The sequence below is a fragment of the Diabrotica virgifera genome, chromosome 6, assembly GCF_917563875.1.
Source record: "Diabrotica virgifera virgifera chromosome 6, PGI_DIABVI_V3a".
NCBI lineage: Eukaryota > Metazoa > Arthropoda > Insecta > Coleoptera > Chrysomelidae > Diabrotica > Diabrotica virgifera.
The window spans coordinates 17,143,547-17,161,173 of record NC_065448.1 but is presented as its reverse complement, the minus strand read 5'-3'; the positions used below and the strand labels follow the sequence as shown (position 1 = coordinate 17,161,173).

Sequence of the window (17,627 nt, the reverse complement as noted above, 5' to 3'; positions counted from 1 at the left end):
ATTAAACTTGCAATAGCTCAAATTGTAGGTTTTTTAATGTACTACAATTTTCTATTTAAAAGTTTTTCTCTAAAATGAATATCCTAAGCTGCAAAATTAAAAATCTTTAAAAATTGAAAATTTAACAAATGAAAATCCTCATAAATAAAAAAACGCACAAAATTTTTGGTTACATTTTAGTATGTTATTCCTGGCATCGTCCTTTACAACACCTGATAGGTTTCAAAAATTCCTGAATTATATCCTGAAATCGACCTATTTTTCACCCACAGCTTGGACTAAAGATCCACAGCGGATTGTCGAGCCACTTATGACCCCTGTAGTGCTACTTTTCCTGTCTTTTGCGTTTTCCCTGTCATCATTTTCAGATCACTTTCATCTTCAATATCGCCATCTATAGACCAATTCAAAAACTCTTAACTTTGCTCTCGTTTGTATTGGTTTCTTTTTTAATTATAACTGGTGTGCTAGTTAGCTACATTTCAGTTTCCCAGTATCTGTAGTTTTGATTATTAGCACTTTCTTCAAAACTTTGAAAAACAACAGTTAGGACAGCAAAAAAAACAAACAATGTATTGTGTATGTTTATAATTAATTTATATGATAATACATCAAATTATAAATAACAAAAAAGATAATTTCCAACAAGACTATATAAATTATAGAAAAATAAATTATTTGGAGGTATCGGAAATACCACGTACTTACTTCGACAATTTGGTTACAACATTTTTATTAAGTATAATATATTATACAGGTATTATAATATTTTATCGATACAGATGTCTACATGTGATTCTGGAAGATACAGTTTATGATAACTTTTTTTTTTTTGGTTGTAAGGGTGGACAACAGGGAATGCAATTCTACCCACTGTCCATGCATATTAAAAAAAAGAAGACAAAATTTTTCACATAGGAAGTATAATGTATGTGCCTAGATACTTGTAAGACGAGTTGTACAAGAGTTCGTCTTGCTTGATACTCCATTGTGTCACCCCAACTACATGGTAAATTTGACTGTGAGTGTATAAATAAACTTTTAATAATGTTAATACAAAGCACAATAATAAACCATCTCATTTACCAAATTGTATCTAAAAAACTGTTAAATTAATTTTTAATATTAATTTTTACACTGTCACTTGTCAACAGTGTGATTATGACATTTAATGGTTGGATTTGATATAACCTCTACTTTCATTTGTGTGTTATTTCCAAAACCTCCAAACAAAAATGTAAACAATTAAACAACTTGGCAAATGCACATCAGCAAAGGAGATTAATGTCCAGTTGCACCAACAAATAAACGGTTGATTTTTTGATTTGGACTGCCCGTTTATTTTAAAATATAATAATTGTAAAAAACTGTCACTTAAAAACAGAAATTTTAACGATTTCTCAAAAAATATTAAATTTTTTACCATCAAATATAATAACAGAACACTTTTCTGTCGAAAAAGGTTAAATTTTAATATTTTTTGGGAGAATCGTTAAAATTTCTGTTTTTAATTTGACAGTCTTTTGACAATTATATTTTAAAATAAACGAGCAATCCAAATCAATCGTTTATTTGTTGGTGCAACTGGACATAAGTCTCATAACACATCATTTTGGATGTAACATAAGATATAAGGTTTGTTCCAACTCGATACAAAATCGTTCTTGAACGGTTACACGTATGCGCAGTAACAAAAAATGTGTTACTGGACATAATCATTCGTTATTGCGCATGCGCGTAACGATTCAAGAACGGTTTTGTATCGAGTTGGAACAAACCTATAGAAGTTTAACAGGGGTCAGACATGGTAGGGGAGTACGCTCGTTTAATTTAGACACCCGATGGTACCCGAACGGTCACCATCCACTAATTCTTTAGAGAATTACCAAAGCATGATCTTAAAATGACCAACTAAATCAAATTTTTATTAAATTCTCGTTTATATAGGCAGGTATCTCAAAATAAGCAATTAAAAATCTTCTTCTTTCTAGCATGATCGATCATCTTAGTAGGCTACTGTCTGTTCATTGCCATCAAGTCTGCCCTGGACGATGAAGTCCAGCATTCTTGCCATCGTTTTGGTGGCCTACCATGTGGTCTTTTACCTACTGGGTTATTTGTTTTTGCGCTTTTAATGAGTCTGCTGTCCTCCATTCTCTTTCCTTAGTACTATATAAACCGAAGTATGTCGACAAGAAGCTGAAGATATGTAAAGGCAATAAAAGACAAACTGCGGTGCAAACCTAATATAACCGGAATAATATTGCTTTGCGTGTTTACAAAATCCAACTCGGACAAGAATTGAAGCTACACGATCACCTAGCAAGTCGTAGATTCGGTGAATGGGCCCAAAACGAGATTGCCGTTGATCCCGATTTTCCTAAGCGAATTTTGTTTGCCGATGAAGCTCACTTTTGCTTGAATGGCTACGTCAACAAACAAAACTGCCGTATTTTGAGTGAAGATAATCCTCAAGTGAATGTTGAGACACCATTACATCCAGAAAAACTGACTGTTTAGTGTGCTTTATGGGCTGGTGGAATCATTGATCCGTGCTACTTCAAAAACGATGCTGGCCAGAACGTTAAGGTGCGTATCCATTACGTTGGTGCTCCGTGTGGAAACGGCATGCGCTCCTCTACGCACGACCGGAGCGGCGCTCACCCTCCGCGATCTAATCGGTGGCGGTTTATATGTAGAGGAGCGCATGTCGTATCCACACGGAGCACCAATGTAATAGACGAGCGGAACGGAGAGGTAAATGGTCATTTGTGAAGACAACGGTACCTGTTTCAAGCTATAATTCTTATTCTGATAAAGGTTATGGATTTTTCAAAGGAAAAGGTGCGGATTTGTGTATTGCAAAATTTAATCGCAAAAGTTGTGTGATTAAGTTAAAATTTAGTTTCTCAATCACGTTTATGTTAAAATAGAGAGTACAAATAAGTTTTCTCGTAAGTTTTAGATCAAAATGTTTTCTAGAAAAAAAAAAAAAAATAGTGCAACTTTTAATGTCGACATTAGAAACCCCCATTATAACGCTTTTTTTTCGAGATATTGACCATGGGTGGTGAATGGCTAATTTTGGTCTTAGATTATGTTTTTGACCGTGATGAAAACGAAAATAAAATTTATTTTAAATTTTAGGTGGGGGAATATTGTCAAAATTGCATTGTACCCTAAAAATAAAAAAAAAATGAAATAACGTTTTTTTGCGTTTAGCTCGCTACACCTCTGGTCCGCTTTAATATTTTTTTCTAAAGTTTGTACACTATATATCGCTAACTTTTTTGAAGACAATGGTTTTTGCTTTAAGCTTTTAGTCTTATTCTAGCAAAAGTTATGAATCTTTTAAAGTACAAGTGGCAGATTCGTGAATTGCAAAGTTTAATCGCAAAATTTGACTGACAAAATTTGAAATATAGATTTTGAATTGATTTTTTTTTTAAAACATGACTACAAATAAGTTTTCTGGAAAGTTTTGGATCAACATGTTTTATAGAAAACAAATGGTGCAACTTTTAACATCGACGTTATAAATCCACAAAATAACGCTAATTTTTCGAGATACTGATCATTGGTGGTGAATGGCTAATTTTGGTCTTACTTTATGTTTTTAATGGTGCTGAAAACTAAAATCAAGTTAATTTTGAATTTTAGTGGGGAAAACATGGCAAAAATCGCAATTGCTTAAACGTTTTTCTTAAAATTAAAAGTTGCACCATATTTTTTCTATAACACATCTATATCTAAAACTCCCCATAAAACTTCTTTGAACTATATGGTTTAACATAAACGTAATCAAATAGATAAATTTTAAATTTTGTCACTAAATTTTTGCGATTTAACTTTGCAATTCAGGAATATGCACCTTTAGATTTTTAAAAATTCATAACTTTTATGAAGAAAAGACTGAAAGACAACAGTGGCTTTCATAGTCTTCACAAAGGTGAGAAATATAGGCTGTAGAAATTTCAGAAAAAAATATTAAAATGGAACAGAGTTGTAGCGAGTTAAACGTAAATATTCGTGACTTCATTTTTTTTTTTCATTTTTAGGTTAAAATTGCGATTTTGACAATGTTTCCTCACATAAAATTCAAAATAAACCTCTTTTTCATTGTCAGCACCATCGAAAACATAAAATAAGACCAAAATTAGCCATTCACCGCCCATGGTCAGTATCTCGAAAAATAAGCATTATTTTGGGGATGTATAACGTCTATATTAAAAGTTGCGCCATTTTTGTTCTATAAAACATTTGAAACTACAACTTTTCACAAAACTTCTTTGTACTTTATTCTTTAACATAAACGTGATTAATAAGATAAATTTCTAATTTTGCCACTCAACTTTTAAATTGCCGATTAAACGCAATTCACGAATCTGCACCTTGTACTTTAAAAAATTCATAACTTTTACTAGGATAAGACTAAAAGCTTAAAACAGATACCATTGACTTCAAAAAAGTGAGCAACATACAGTGTACAAACCTTAGAAAAAATATTAAAATGGACCAGAGTTGTAGCGAGTTAAACGCAAAAAACGTGATTTCACTTTTTTTATTTTAGGGTAAAATTGCGATTTTGACAATATTCCCCCACCTAAAATTTAAAATAAATTTCATTTTCGTTTTCCGCACCGCCAAAAACATAATCTAACACCAAAATTAGCCATTCACCATCCATGGTCAGTATCTCGAAAAATAACCGTTATATTGGGGATTTCAAATGTCAATAATAAAGATTGCACTATTTTTTTTTTCTATAAAACATTTTGATCTAAAATTTTCCAGAAAACTTCTTTGTACTCTCTATTTTAACATAAACGTGATTAAAAGGCTAAATTTTAAATTTTGCCACTCAACTTTTGCGATTAAACTTTGCAATGCGCAAATCCGCACTTTTTCCTTTGAAAAATTTATAACCTTTATCAGAATAAGAATTAAAGCTTGCAGGAGGTACCGTTGTCTTTAGAAATGTTAAAGCTATATACTGTAAAAATTACAGAAAAAAATAATAAAATGGGTCAGAATTGTAGCGAGGTAAACGCAAAAAAAAGGTGATTTTATTTTTTTTTATTTGTAGGGTAAAATTGTGATTTCGACAATGTTCCCCCCCATGAAATTCAAAATAAATCTCATTGTCGTTTTCAGCACCGTCAAAAACATACAGTATGTCTAAAATTGGCCATTCAGCTCTCCCTGGTCAGTACCTGGTCATTTTGGGGTTGCCTGCCGCTCGCCTATAATGGATACGTACCTTAACAGTCAATGGTGACCGTTACAGAGCCATGATTACTGACTTTTTCATTCCCCAATTGAATAAGCACAATGTGCAGTAGCTGTGGTCTCAACAAGACGGCACAACATATAACACGGCGTGTGCCACAATTGATTTATGGCTAATATACGTCGGCTAACCGCATAGTTTCTCATTTTCCGATTTGAAAACGCTAGACTATTTTCTGTGGGGATATGTGAAGTCGCTAGTCTACTCCAATAAGCCTGAAACGATTGACCGCTTGGAGGACAACATTCGCCGCGTTATTGTCGTTATACGGCCACAAATGTTGGAAAAAATGGCCGAAAACTGGATCTCTTTATTAGACTTGTCAGATCCAGCCGTGGTGGTCATAAGTCAGAAAACATACTAAAATTATAACGCCAAAAAACTATCTTTCTAACAAAGTCAATTTCATGTCAATTTAAAAAAATATGGAATAGGGAAAGAAATATTTAGATTAAATTCGATTCGAAGCCACCACCATCGGCTGACCTAGGTTTCTGCTTTAGAGCGTCTTCAGAGCCGCTTTTGCTGTAACCCGAAGCGAACTGAATCCAAGCTGTCAAAGTATACATGTTAATAAAATATTGACGCGTTATCTAGGTTTTATTTCATTTCAAAGTTCTATAGCTCCTTAAAAACACCCTTAAGGTACATAAAGTACCTATGTACCTTATGTACAGGGTTATTCACTATATTTTGACCCCCCTGTTAACTGCTTTATTTACAGAATTAGAAAAAAATGTAAAATACAAAAGTTATTCGATTTTTAAATTATGATTTTTTGACATATATATCGTACTAGTTACGTCATCCATCTGGGCGTGATGACGTAATCGACTGTTTTTTTAAACGAGAATAGGTATCGTGTGCTAGCTCATTTGAAAGGTTATTCAATTCCCTATTCAGTAATATAAACATTAACATGAATATTTATACAGGGTATCCAGAAAAAATGTTTTTTAATTAAATTATTTGACACAAAAAGAAGAATGTATGTAATTTATTTTTTTCAAAATACATTCTACTGCTGTCAGAAAACAGAAATAAATGTTTATTGAACAAATAAACATTACTTTTCACTTAAATTCAATGTTCAAGCTGCCACCCATCTGCCTCTTGGCAGTTTGAACATTGAATTTAAGCAAAAAGCAATGTTTATTTGTGCAATTTCTGTTTTCTAACAGCAGTAGAAGACATTTTGAATTAAATAAATTACGTACATTCTTCTTTTTGTGTCAATTAATTAATTCAAACACAATTTTTGGACACCCTGTATAAATAATTATCTTAATGTTTATATTACTGAATAGAGAATTAAATCACCTTTTAAATGAGCTAGCACACGACCCCCATTCTCAATAAAAAAAATAATCGATTACGTCATCATGCCCAGATGGATGACGTCACTAGTATGATATATAAACTTACGTGCATAGAAATCGGCCCACTTAAAAATTTGGCCATTTTTGAGGTCTCATATTTCCTAAACCCGTTGGCCGATTTAAGTGATTTTTTGAACAGGTTATCCTTATTCTTTAAAAATACCACTGGAATAATATTATTGCTAAACAAGTAAATTTTCATTGTATACCGGGTGTACCAATCAAACTGTGTTTTTTCTCAAAGTTCGCATCACCCTGTGGAATATTCTAGCATTTATAAAATACTGAAATTAAAACCCAACTATAGCCTCAGGTTTTCTTAACATTATGTTTTTTGATTCATTCGTTTATGTTGGGTAATAAAAAAGTTCGGTACTTTAACAACTAGACATGTTCTTCATCAATACACGGTGTTTTTAAATAAGTGCGACCAACTTTAAGGGGTAATTCTGCATGAAAAAAGAATGACAGTTGACTTTATAAACGTATGTTCGCAAATGTTTCGTTTCCGAGATACGGGATGTTGAATTTTTTCTTACAAACTGACGATTTATATATTGCTTTAAAACCAGTTAAGATATGCAAATGAAATTTGGTAGGTTTTAAGAGAGTTATTGCGGTTTTTTGGTATACAATTAAGAATTTTATATTCACCATAAGCGTGCAACCGGGAAATATGATCGGTCATATTTCACGTATGCGCGCTAATAGTGAATATTAAATTCTTAATTGTATGTCAAAAAATGTGCAATAACTACGTCTTAAAACCCACCAAATGTCATTGGCATATCTCAACCGGTTTTAAAGCAATCAAATAAATCGTCAGTTTGTAAGAAAAAATTCAACATCCCGTATCTTGGAAACGAAACATTTGCGGACATAGGTTTATCAAGCAAACGGCCATTATTTTTTCATGCAGAATTACCACTTAAAATTTGTCCCACTTATTTAAAAACACCCTGTATTGATAAAGAACATGGCTAGTTGTCAAAGTCCCTAACTTTTTTATTATCCAACATAAGCGAATGAATAAAAAAATAGAATGTTAAGAAAATCTCGGGCTATAGTTGGGTTTTAATTTCAATATTTTATAAAGGCCAGAATATTCCACAGGGTGTTGTGAAAATTGAGAATATTTATAAAGCCAACTGTCATTATTTTTTCATGCAGAATTATCCCTTAAAGTTTGTCGCACTTATTTAGAAACACCGTGTATTGATGAAGAACATGTGTAGTTGTTAAAGTACCTAACTTTTTTATTATCCAACATAAACGAATGAATAAAAAAAAAACAGAATGTTAAGAAAACCTGAGGCTATAGATGGGTTTTAATTTAAGTATTTTATAAATGCTAGAATACTCCACAGGGTGATGCGAACTTTGAGAAAAAAAACACAGTTTGATTGGTACACCCGGTATACAATGAAAATTTAAGTATTTAGCAACAATATTACTACAGTGGTATTGTTAAAGAATCAGGCTATGATATGTTCAAAAAATCGCTTAAATCGGCCAACAGGTTTAGGAAATATGAGACAACAAAACTGACCAAATTTTTAAGTAGGCCGATTTCTATGCACGTTAAGTTTATGTCAAAAAATCAAATAACTTCTGTATTTTACATTTTTTTCTAATTCTGTAAATAAAGCAGTTTGCAGGGTGGTCAAAATATAGTGAATAATCGTGTACCTATGACTGCGAGGGAAAAATGGAAAGATACAAACCACGATTTACAGTTAAATATAAATAATTAATCATTTATATTATATTTCAGCACTCGAATAAATCCCTAATTTTATCATAGTTTAACTTTTCTTTAATCCAAAAACTAAAAATTATCTTCAAATTTCAGCTAAATCCACTAACTGAAACTTTCTAGACCAAATTTCGTTTTCACATATTTCACTTTTCTGCGCAGGTTGCCAAGTTGTTAATTGCAAAAATCATAATATAAAAATAAAAATATAGATACGACCGAACTTAATTCTCATCAGAATCGGCACCGATTCTCTTTTTGACTCTCTTCGCCTTTCTAATCGTATACCTACATTTCTTGTATCTACATCTGTCTCTGTCGGGACTTCTTTCGTCGTTAGAACACTCAGGATGTAGCCGATGCATGGTCTTCCTCGACCTAACGCTACTGCTCGAGCTGGGCCCTGTGCCACAGCCTGAGTCCGACACGCTTGTGTGTCGCCGCTTGGCTGGAGTCGCGTACTCGACGTCGCTGTCGCTGGTTTCGCTGTAGCCTTGATCGGCGTTTTCGGGGGTGGAGGAGGAGCCGTTCATGGAGCTTGCGCCGTTGGTTTGAGGCTGGCGCTGGTAGTCTTCGTTGGAGTGTCGGGGGGTTGAGGTGGAAGATCTAAAAATTAATATGGTTTTAAATAAAAGATCACTAATCTCACTGGTTGACTGTATACCATAAAGAAAACGAAATATAAAAATATATTTTTTTAATTAGTACATTTGAGTTTTAAAGATTACTCAGAAGGATTAGTTGAAGCATCAAAAAGTTTTCGGTCTTATCACACCATCATCATTGAAGTTATTTACAAACACGTTTAAAAATACGTGGCAAACATGGCAAACTGGGCAAGAAAGAGCTTCTAAAATCAGTGATTGGTATCCATTCTTTACACAATACTACTAAAGATATAGTAAAGATACCACTAAAGATGGTAATAAAAAACTGGAACTATTTGTAACCAGACAGATCATGTAGTCATTGATGGAAGGCACTCTAGTAATATCATTAGAAGAAGCAGAAAGTGACCCCGATCACTTCTTAAGAAGAACAAATATGATAATAAAGCTAAGCACGAAGTGGAAAAAGCAGAACTCACAAGAAAACGAGTGGTATATACATGAGAATTACATGAGAAGAAACAAGAATATTAATTAGTGGATAAAGCAGAATTAACAAAAAAAATGGCTTCAATACCCAGAGAGCTCAGATACTGTTAGCTTTTTCCGAATCACAATTTTGCCGTTACACAATTGCAGAATTCACAAATAGATGCGAAAGAAGTTTTTACCCGAAGGTCAACGAAGATGAGACTGAGTACATGGTAGTTACCAAAAATCCAAGACTAAGAATATTAGACGAAATACAATTTTGATGTCAAAAAGTTCAAATATTTAGCAGCGGTGATAACTGCCGAAAACAGTTATGAACAAGATGTATTGTCCTTTTCATGATCATTTTTCAGTGCGTAACAAATGATAGGAAAAAGGGTAAGTCCGTGATAATACACATTTATGACATTTATTCTAACATGACATTTTAGTTAAATCTGACAGTACATGAAGAGAAGTATCCATACTTACTCAAATGTGGTCTCGAGGTAAACCAATTACCAAAAACTCGAAGATGTACCACAAGGTTATGACCTTGTGGTACATCTTCGAGTTTTTTGTAATTGGTTTAAATCTGACAGTTGTCACATTTTATTTTCAATTTGGAATAAAAACAAATCAAATGTGTTTCTTGCATTTATAAAATGGTATTTACTTTGATTTGTATAGTCTTATAAATTATACAGATTATATTTGTAATATTATTATCTAATTAAAAAAATATATATTTTTTTATTATGGCGCCATCTATCGACAACTAGAATAACTAGAATAAATGTTATAAAAATGTCACCGACGAAATGTAATCACCGACGTGCCTTTTTCCTTTTTTTCTGTCACATACAATTTAATGCGTTAGAAAAAAATCGAAAAACTGTGACGCACTGAAAGATGATCATGAGAAATACTGTAGCAGCTAGAATCATGTCAGAAAATAGAGCGTATTTCTCCCTAGCAACGATACTTAAATCAAAATTGCTTTCAAAGGCGACTAAAACAAAGGTATAAAAAACGATAATTACGAAGAATAGTCGAAGAAGAAATGAAAACATAATACAACATATCAAGACAAATCATAAAAAATGGGCAGGATAGGTATGTACTGAGAGCGAATGATGAAAGACTACTAAATACAACCTTCTGGAAGAGACACGATTGCAGAAAGTCAGCTGGTCGCCCAAGAACGAGATGTAAATTTATTATTCTATATGGGAAATAAGCCACAATTTAAAAGAGAAAAACCAAAGAAGCGGTTTTAAATATACTAAATGAAACCAATTGTGACGCAAATTCCTCGGTAGAATGCAGTAGGATGTGGTTACCCATACTAAAAGAAGAAGTCAATAGAAAGAAAATACCACGATTAGTAAGTCAATAACATATCGAATATCGAGGATAGTACATAATTTATATTTTAGTATTATTTATATATCTATGTATTATTAATAGTATTTATAATTTAAAATAACATACAAATAAAATCAAAGTTTGGTGTTACTTTTGAGAGTAATCTGAATGTAAGACCAACTACTTACAATGTCGGGATAGTATCATGAGGTTTTTTTCTGGGTTTTCCCCGTAATTTACTATGGAATCACTAACACGAGAATTTTACTGTCACCATTGCATGTGGTTGTCTTTTTAAGGCAAAATTACATGCTACAATTTTTTTGTGACGGATATTCTTGTAAGATTAGAGTTAAAGTTGATTTCATGTCCTCATCGAATTAACTATCTGCTAATAAAGTCGTCCCAGGAACGCAACTCATAAATATTGGCAATATCTTTTTAAAGTCTTCTACTTTGAATTGTATAATATGTCTGAATTGCCGATATGAATGAGTGGTATTAAATTAAATTATTAAAAGAATGTTTTTACTAAGCAACAACATTTTTGTTTGATTTAGTAATATTTTGTATTTTGATAACGACGTCCGATGTGGGCGTCGACGCGTCAATAAAATCATTTTTTAAGTTAAATTGTGGCGTATTTCCCATTTAAAATAATAAATTACAGAAATGCCACAAAGAAATAGCTTCAGAACAATATAAAGAGATGTAAAGATGCAGTATTGAGTAATTTTCGTAAGATGGGGGTGCAACAATGGAAGATTATTGTCAAATGACCAGCAGAGTGGACGAAAATAGTAAACACGGCCATGACTTACTTAGCGTTGTACAGCCAAGAAATAAGAAGAAAGAAGAATTGGGGGTGCCAGACGTAAAAGGGTTTAAGTGCAGTTTTGATAGTTCTGAGATAATCAGCTTCAAATTTGTTAGAATTTTATAAATTCTAGGGGTCATTAAACTAAAATATGTCTAGTGTACAATGTACTATAAAATGATAAAAATATAAGGATATATTATTACTCTTACTATATCCTTCCTTTTTTTCAATTATTAAAAAAATGTACTTGAATCGGTACATGGTGTTGATAAATGTTACTGGTAAAACGGTTCAAGTGCAGATGTTAACTACATATTACTAATCATTTTTGTCCCAGCTGTTATGCACAGTGTAAATACTACTGACATGTTGCATAATACTTAATTAGTCTTCAAAATTGGTCACAAAGCTACTTGGTTTATTTACTTGAAATTAATCCTGTATTAACATGTGTTTACACATTACAGAATACTAAAAATAGTTTTGTGGTAAAATGGTTCAAGCGCACTTAAACCCGTTTATTACTATTGTTATTACAGAATACTAAACATAGTTTTGTGGTAAAACGGTTCAAGCGCAAGGTTAAACCTGTTTACTACCAAAGCAAACTGCAATTGTTTTCAGTAAACTAAATGTAGTGGCAATATAATATGACGACTGTAGGGCGAAATATGCTTAAATAGTTTTACCACCAAGTTCTAACACCATTTAAGTATGCGAATCTGTACTTAAAGTAACATTTTAGAAAAGTACACTTAAACCCTTTTACTTTTAACCCCCTCAATTATCTTATAATAATGTAGTAACAAAACAAAAATACTATCGGAATAAAATGGAACATGATCAAATCGAAATAACTTACCTTAAAGTTCTAGTACTACCATTGGCTACCTCCAATATGTTTATTAAAACGTCTCTAGACCCATTCAAAGGTGTAGGTAAAATATTTACAAAATTATTCGCTTCTACTTCTTCACCGCCTTCGATCTCATTTAAATTCCTAGCGTCTTCATCAGAGTCTTGTTCAATCAGTCTGTAAAAATATAAACAAAAGATTGGTAGGTATAGTGTACGTAAGAAATATAATAGAAACACTTTTAAGAGCGGAACGTTTGAACCCTTCACTGTTTACCGATCGGTGTGAATTAGGTCTGTGCGAAGTGCGAAGCGTTTAGTTGGGGAGCAGTTAGATACTAGAGTGTAATAAAGCGGTATCGTTATTTTAATTTTGTGTTGTGCAATTATTATTCTGGTCAATTATGTGTAATAATAAAAAAATACTCGATATAAAAAAATATTTTTGGGTTTTGTATTTTTAAAATAAATAAAAAAAGAGAGGAGACATGCTTGCATTTCTTGTTGAATTTTAAAACATTTTAATAGGTTATAATAATTTTAGATTAAACTATGTTTTATTAAGTTTGTTTAGTAGCAATAATTCTAACAATAATAAGAGTAATTACAAAAGCTATTCTATTCTTTTTCTCATGATCATCTTTCAGTGCGTCACAGTTTTTCGATTTCTTTCTAACGCATTAAATTGTATGTGACAGAAAAAAAGGCACGTCTGAGATTACAGACAGTAAGTTAGTTATTCTAGTTGTCGATAGATGACGCCATAATAAAAAAAATATTTTATTTTTAATTAGATAATAATATTACAAATATAATCTGTATAATTTATAAGACTATACAAATCAAAGAAAATACCATTTTATTAATGCAAGAAACACATTTGATTTGTTTTTATTCCAAATTTAAAATAAAATGTGACAACTGTCAGATTTAACTAAAATGTCATGTTAGAAGAAATGTCATAAATGTGTATTATCACGGACGTACCCTTTTTCCTATCATTTGTTACGCACTGAAAAATGCTCATGAAAAGGACAATACATCAGTTATCAATACAGTAAGACGGAGGGTCCCTATAAGGTTAAAAGTAAATAAAAGAAATGGTCAAAATTAATTTTGGCACATACGACATGTCCTGTTTAATGGTATATACCTAAGTAAAAATTAAATATTTTTTAATTAAATATTTAATTACCAGAAAAAAAAAAGCCGCCGCACTAAGCTTAAAGCAGAACTACCAAAACGTACAAATCTGACTGTTCTACTATATTTCTTATACATAAAATAGAAAATATACAGTGTAGAAAATTGAAGGAGTGAATAACATGTCCTTTTTAACATGGCTTTAAATATTTTGATTTTAAATGGAATACACTAGACTAGACCTAACACAAGCTGATGAAAACCAAATACCACAAAATTGCAATATTTATCTCACCGGAGGACAAATTTTCACAGAGAAAATGAAACAATCTTATGAGATGGACAGAACATTTTCACTTCGCCTTGTAAAATAATGCAAAAAAACAACGAGTAATCCAACGAACAGAAGAACTAAATATTTTTTAAGCTAGGAAGCAAAATTTTGGTCACACCTGAATCCGATCCCTCTACAATTTACAACGCATACGAAATGATAAATGTGTAGCGGCAAGCTACAATTACTATTTTTTAATTACTAATTTTAATTACTAATTTTTAATAACTTTTCTCTCTAAACGAAATAATACGCCTCATTTAAAATTTACATTTTTTCGCTCATAATATGCAAAACTATATGTAACAGCGGCATTTGGCTTGTGACTAGGAAGTCAAGAAAGGAGAACAGTTTCTAACCCTACATTTTCAGGCACTTAAAAACTTGATTAAGAACTATGTCGGAACTTAATCTTTGAACTTAACTTTCTCAGAAAACTAAATTCTTCAGAAACCGCGCTGTTGCGGCTCCCGCCGGGGCTGGAACAAGCTTTTCATGAACTCTAAACCTCTCTCTATGAAAGCCCAAACTTGAATTCTTTATCTCATCTTGAATTGATCTCCACAAACAAAACGCTTCCTTCCAAAAACCCACTCCATTTATCATTCTACCCTACTCATCCAATCAACGAATAAGAAAAAAGTTTATTCCTTCCTTCTTTCATCATTGACTAATAAAAAAATAACTAATCTTCCTACACTTTTTATCGATCAATAGAAAAAAAAACAAAACATGTTTTAAGGCCAACCTACATAGTATAGTCCATAGTATAGTATAGTATAGTATCCAAAATTAGTTTGCAAAGTCAGCAAAACTCACTTCGTTCTACAGTTCTAAGTAAAGATATTGCTGAGTGCACACTCCTATACCTGCGCTTTTTAATACTCAAAGCAGCAAGTTTTGTGTATCTAAATTCGTAGATCCATGGATTCAAAACGATCATTAGCTACAATGCCACTCTTTTTTACATCAAAAACTGACTGAAGTTCAATTTTCGAGCGATAATATAAACACTAAAAACCGAATGTAGATATGTCTACAAAATAATATAACGTCTTTCTTTTAACAAGACGGATAAACTTCAAATTCTCAGAAATAAATTTCTTACATTCGCTTGGCATATGAAGCTATATTTTTATGTCTACAGGATGGGACAAAAATATGTTACGATATATTTACAATTTTTGGTTTCTGCATAAGGCAAAATAATTGCGTTCTTTTGAACCGTTTCAACCTTCGTTAAGAAGACGGCACCTAAAGAAGAACGAGAGGAAATTTTCTTACATTAATGGAAAAAACTTACCTGAAAATGGACCTTTCCGAACCAGTAATGCCGGTACTGGTACTGGGAGTATCGAGAGAATTTTCAGTCGAGTCGTTATCAGTCATATGTTTCACGCTCCTAGTAAAGTATTTGGATGGTCTAGCGGCTGACCTCTTATGCTTCTTCGGAGTCGAAGCCTCTCTTTCTGATGAACACTTCTTGTGGGACTTTTTATGTAAACCGTTATGTTTACCGTACTTGGATTTGGCCGATTTTCTTTTATGGAGTTTTTGATGATATCTATGAAAAATCATATGAGTTTATTAAACAACGAAGATCAAGAAAGTTTCGATGTAACTGTCAGTGGCTCACCGATTCGGTTAAGACTGGAAGAAGTACGAAATGCATGCAAATCCGTAAAAAATAGAAAAGCGACAGGATCTGGCGGCACAGCACCAGAACTGCCCAAATATAGTGCTATATTTAAACGCCCTGTATGAATACCTAAGAGATCTATTTAATAGATGTATGAATGGCGAAGTCACACCAAAAGAATTGCAATTGTCTGTGATATCTACAATACACAAGAAAGGCAGTAAAAATATATACGATAAGTACCGAGGAATATCTGTCACAAGCTCCATCAGCAGAGATTACGAAAAAATTATTAAAAATAAAATAGAAGAAGAATACAAAGATTTAGAGGCCGAAGAGCCAGCCGGCATCCGCGCTGGCAGCAGGGGCGTAACAGAGGCCCCCGCAGCATAAAGCTTGCGGGGGGTCCAATATATCAGGGGCCCCATCTTGTCGTCTAATATATGTAAAAATGTGTTATTGATATATTATTTTACGCATGCATACGCAACGTTTTTAAGTAGTGCCTGGAAATCTTCAAAAACTTCCCTCGATTTGATTTACCAAAGAGGAATCAAAGCGAAGATAAAAGACCAGCAAATACAAGCCGGTGCTGGAAAATCTTGGGCCCACCTAATAGAGTCACCAATCCCTCACAACTTGCCGAGACCCATCAGTGTAGCCGCGTTCAGAACAACTACGGGGCATGACTACCTGGCCTCCCATCTACATCGCATCGGCGTCCGTGAAAATGACAACTGTCCACTATGTAATCAGCCCCAGATGGATGCTGCTCACCTCCCAGAGTGCCCAGCCCTGATAACAGACCCACCCGAGGAGGATGAAGATCGCCTACGAGAAACGGCTCGTCTATACTGGTCAGCGCGCCGCCAAATGGCTAACATGCCAAGGGTGGGCGTTGGCTAGTAAGTAAGTAAGTAAGTAAGTTGATTTACCAAAGAATGCAGAAAAACGTCCAACCAAAATCGCTTACTCTAAAAACGTTTTCGGTGACTAGGTGGGCATCCAGATTTAAAACTCTGCTTGGTGTAAAGCAGAACTATTTATACATGAAAATTTTGAAAAACACTGTCTAAAATAATATTGACTACCACAGATCGTGAGTAGAGAATGACAACTAATAATTAAAAAAGTAAAATGGAACAGTTTGAATTTGTCTTCGCATCTATTTTACAAAATAGTAGTACTTTTACATGACTCTAAAGAATTTTTGTCAAATCTTTAGGCAAAACGATATGTCATTTTGCAAGAATCCGAAGATTTTGCTACGAATTGTGGCTTTCCCTGTACTTTTAAAATCAAAAGGTTTGGTAGAGTTAAGAAATATTTTGATGAATTATTACATAATCAACACATCTCAAACCCTGAAGAAATATAATATTATAGAGTATGCGTGTTTTTCGGAAATCTCTATGTAGTCATTGAACAAATTCAATCTGGATTTATAAGTATGTACCGGGTGTCCCAATAAGAATGGCTCTCGGCCATATCTCAGGAACCGTTTATAATAGAGCTTTAAAATAAAAAATTTTATAACAAAAGTTACCTCAGGAAAAACCTGGAAATTATTTTCATAATTGTGGGTCCACCGCTAGAGGGCGTAATTGAATATCAAAAATTAAAATATCTAAATTTTACAAAATTTTCCTAATGAAGGGGTACTGGAAATCCGATCGTCGTATTCTTCATAAAATTCTGCTAATATTTGATCTCACAAGTTTGTTTAAGTCTACATTTGCAAATAAGAGGTGGGGGTGAGTGGGAACCTTGTTATGAAAAAAAGGGCTGTAAATCCGGTCCTGCTAAATCAAATTTTGCAAACTGGGTCTTGTTGAAGACAGATCTTTTTTGTTATTGTAAATGTTATAATTTCGAACCAGCCTAATAAGTAATAAGTCAGCTGGGAGGCGTTATTTAATTTTTTTCAGAAATCTAGCTTTCTTTGGAAAATATTAAATACAACT

At 32.9% G+C, this 17,627-nt stretch overlaps 1 protein-coding gene across 1 annotated transcript in view; it reads right to left on the bottom strand.

The window, feature by feature from the left end:
• Positions 1 to 573: 573 nt before the first annotated feature.
• Positions 574 to 17,627, bottom strand: part of LOC114328194 (DDB1- and CUL4-associated factor 5) — an 86,593-nt gene continuing 69,539 nt past the window's right edge. The window contains exons 9-11 of the mRNA XM_028276979.2: positions 15,328 to 15,588; positions 12,555 to 12,725; positions 574 to 9,031 (exon numbers count right to left, since the gene is read on the bottom strand). Coding sequence (XP_028132780.1) covers positions 8,650 to 9,031; positions 12,555 to 12,725; positions 15,328 to 15,588 — 814 coding nt within the window. The 3' untranslated portion in view covers positions 574 to 8,649. The remainder of the gene's footprint in view (positions 9,032 to 12,554; positions 12,726 to 15,327; positions 15,589 to 17,627) is intronic.